General features: G+C 46.4%; 1 protein-coding gene across 1 annotated transcript in view; it reads left to right on the forward strand.

The window, feature by feature from the left end:
* iglon5 (IgLON family member 5) overlaps window positions 1–2,500 on the forward strand; it is a gene marked incomplete at both ends in the record, with an annotated part of 20,122 nt that overhangs the window by 465 nt on the left and 17,157 nt on the right. Inside the window, 2 exons of the mRNA XM_080540473.1 lie at window positions 499–580; window positions 2,051–2,283. Coding sequence (XP_080396599.1) covers window positions 499–580; window positions 2,051–2,283 — 315 coding nt within the window. The remainder of the gene's footprint in view (window positions 1–498; window positions 581–2,050; window positions 2,284–2,500) is intronic.

Genomic DNA, 2,500 nt, shown 5'->3' on the forward strand with positions numbered 1-2,500 from the left:
TGTGTGTGTGTGTGTGTGTGTGTGTGTGTGTATGTGTGTGTGTGTGTGTGTGTGTGTATGTGTGTCTGGGCAGAGTGAGCATCACCGGTGCTGTCCCTTCATTTCACGCTCCGGCTGCTCTGTGTGAATCCTCTTCCCCTGGCTCATTATCGGCGCTGTTGAATGAGCGGCGCTGCTCTGCACAGGGCAGAACCAAATCATTATTCATATGTAGGCAGGGGGAAAGGGAGGGGGTGGGGGAGATGGGGGGGGGTCAGTCCAGACTCTACGCCACTTTTGTGTGTATATTTATGACTTTCCCTTCGCTAATAACGAAGTAAACCGCAAAACGAATCATGCCTAACCTGGATGGATCAATGAAGCACTGAGCACCCGGCACGCCAACTGGGGAGGAGAATGCGAATGGACCGTCTGTTGTTGTTATAATGTTGTTATAAGGGCATTATGCTCACCCTCCCTCCCTCTCCTCACCCTCCCTCTCCTCTCTCTCCTTGGCAGGGCCGAGTGTGCATGGAGCCGACTTCGGTGGACACCTGCCCGACAACATTACAGTGTTGGAAGGACAGTCGGTCATTCTGAGGTAACTGCTTTACACCTGCACCTTCTAATTACATGGGAAAGCTTGTTTTTTTTCACCTGTCATGCTGGTTGAATTGGCAATTCCTTGACACATGCAATATTATTAGGTGTCACCAACCAGGTCGAATATGTTATATAGGCTAGTAAAATTGACAGTTTATCAACAGCCAGATAGGCCAGAAATCCGCCATATTCTGTCTATCAGCGACGTATGATAAACGCTGTCAGGTTTCTTTTTGGTCATCGTCAATGTCACCTCATATTGCCTAGAGAGGAACATTGCCCTGGTACCTTTTCATAATATTTCATTGACATTGGTGATGTGTGACTTAGGGCAGCATGATCTATCTTCTCACTGACTCTTACCTTGACATCATCAATTAGGCCTGTGAAGGCCTACTCAGGCTTGCCCTTGTCCCCAGTTAAAGCTGGGTATCGACATCTAGTGTTAAATGACAGTACTGCAGTCATACTTTCATATTTCAGTTTGAGTGGTTGTAATGTAGGAGCCAGATGATTACAGTAAGGGCCTGGGGCGTCTTTCATTGTTGGTGTCAGAGTAAACTGACTTGATATGGGAGTGAGTCTAGTCTGGATCAGAACAGGTCGTTGTTTAGACGTCTACTACCGTGTGCCGATCAATCTGTGACTAGACTTATACCACGTCCAAATGTAACAAGTACATCTAGTCACATGGTGCTCGGGCGTGAGAGGAGAAGGCAGATGGATTCCATTACTCCAGCCAATCACGTTCTCTCCTCCCTGGGCTGTAGCCTGTCATACAGTACAGAAGGTTATGTGTTGTCCTTCACTGCATTGGAATGGATATGATACCGTATGGAAGCATATACTACCTGCCATACTGAAATCTGACATTTAAGCAAATGATTAAATTGCTAAATGATTAATCACTATTGTGCTCGGACTATTGTGTCTTTTCCCAAATGCATCGTTTGTGACACAATGAAAATGAAAATGAAAAACTCAGCAGTATGCATAATGCATGCCAAATTGAAAAAAGAAAAGTCTATTTGGCTTTTAATTGGCTTTCATAGTACTATCCGATACAATACTGGCACATTGAAAAATGCAATGCAAATCTTTAAATGAAAGATCAATTACCTTCCTTGTAAAAAATAATAAGGTGATACAGAATTTAAAATTGTCATTGTGTCACAAACAATGCATACATATTTGTGAAAAGGAGTTGCAAACATGATAGTGATTAATCATTTGCCAGACTTAATTATTGCAGGTGTTATGCTCCATAATAGGATGATCTCATACAGTATTTCTTTTTCAAGACACATTCTTTAGCCTGGGACCTCATTCATCTGACCCACTTAAGTAGAGTGACTCATATCACCCCTACATCTGACCCCCGTACCCACTCCTCTCTCCCAGGTGTAAGATAGACGAGGAGGTCATATCACCCCTACATCTGACCCCCGTACCCCCTCCTCTCTCCCAGGTGTAAGATAGATGAGGAGGTGACCCACAAGGCCTGGCTGAACCGGTCCAACATCCTGTTTGCGGGGCAGGAGAAGTGGTCTCTGGACCGGCGGGTGTCGCTGGTCAACACCAACAGCAGCGACTTCTCCATCAAGATAGAGACGGTGGAGGTGGCCGACGAAGGCCTGTACACCTGCAGCTTCCAGGCCAGCAACAAGCCCCGCATCGCCCACGTCTTCCTCATCGTCCAAGGTCAGTCTTCCTCATCGTCCAAGGTCTTCCTCATCCTCCAAGGTCAGTCTTCCTCATCCTCCAAGGTCTTCCTCATCCTCCAAGGTCTTCCTCATCGTCCAAGGTCAGTCTTCCTCATCCTCCCAGGTCAGTCTTCTTCATCCTCCAAGGTCTTCCTCATCCTCCCAGGTCAGTCTTCTTCATCCTCCAAGGTCTTCCTCATCCTCCAAGGTCAGTC

The sequence above is a fragment of the Nansenia antarctica genome, assembly GCF_963989245.1.
Source record: "Nansenia antarctica genome assembly, chromosome: 10".
NCBI lineage: Eukaryota > Metazoa > Chordata > Actinopteri > Argentiniformes > Microstomatidae > Nansenia > Nansenia antarctica.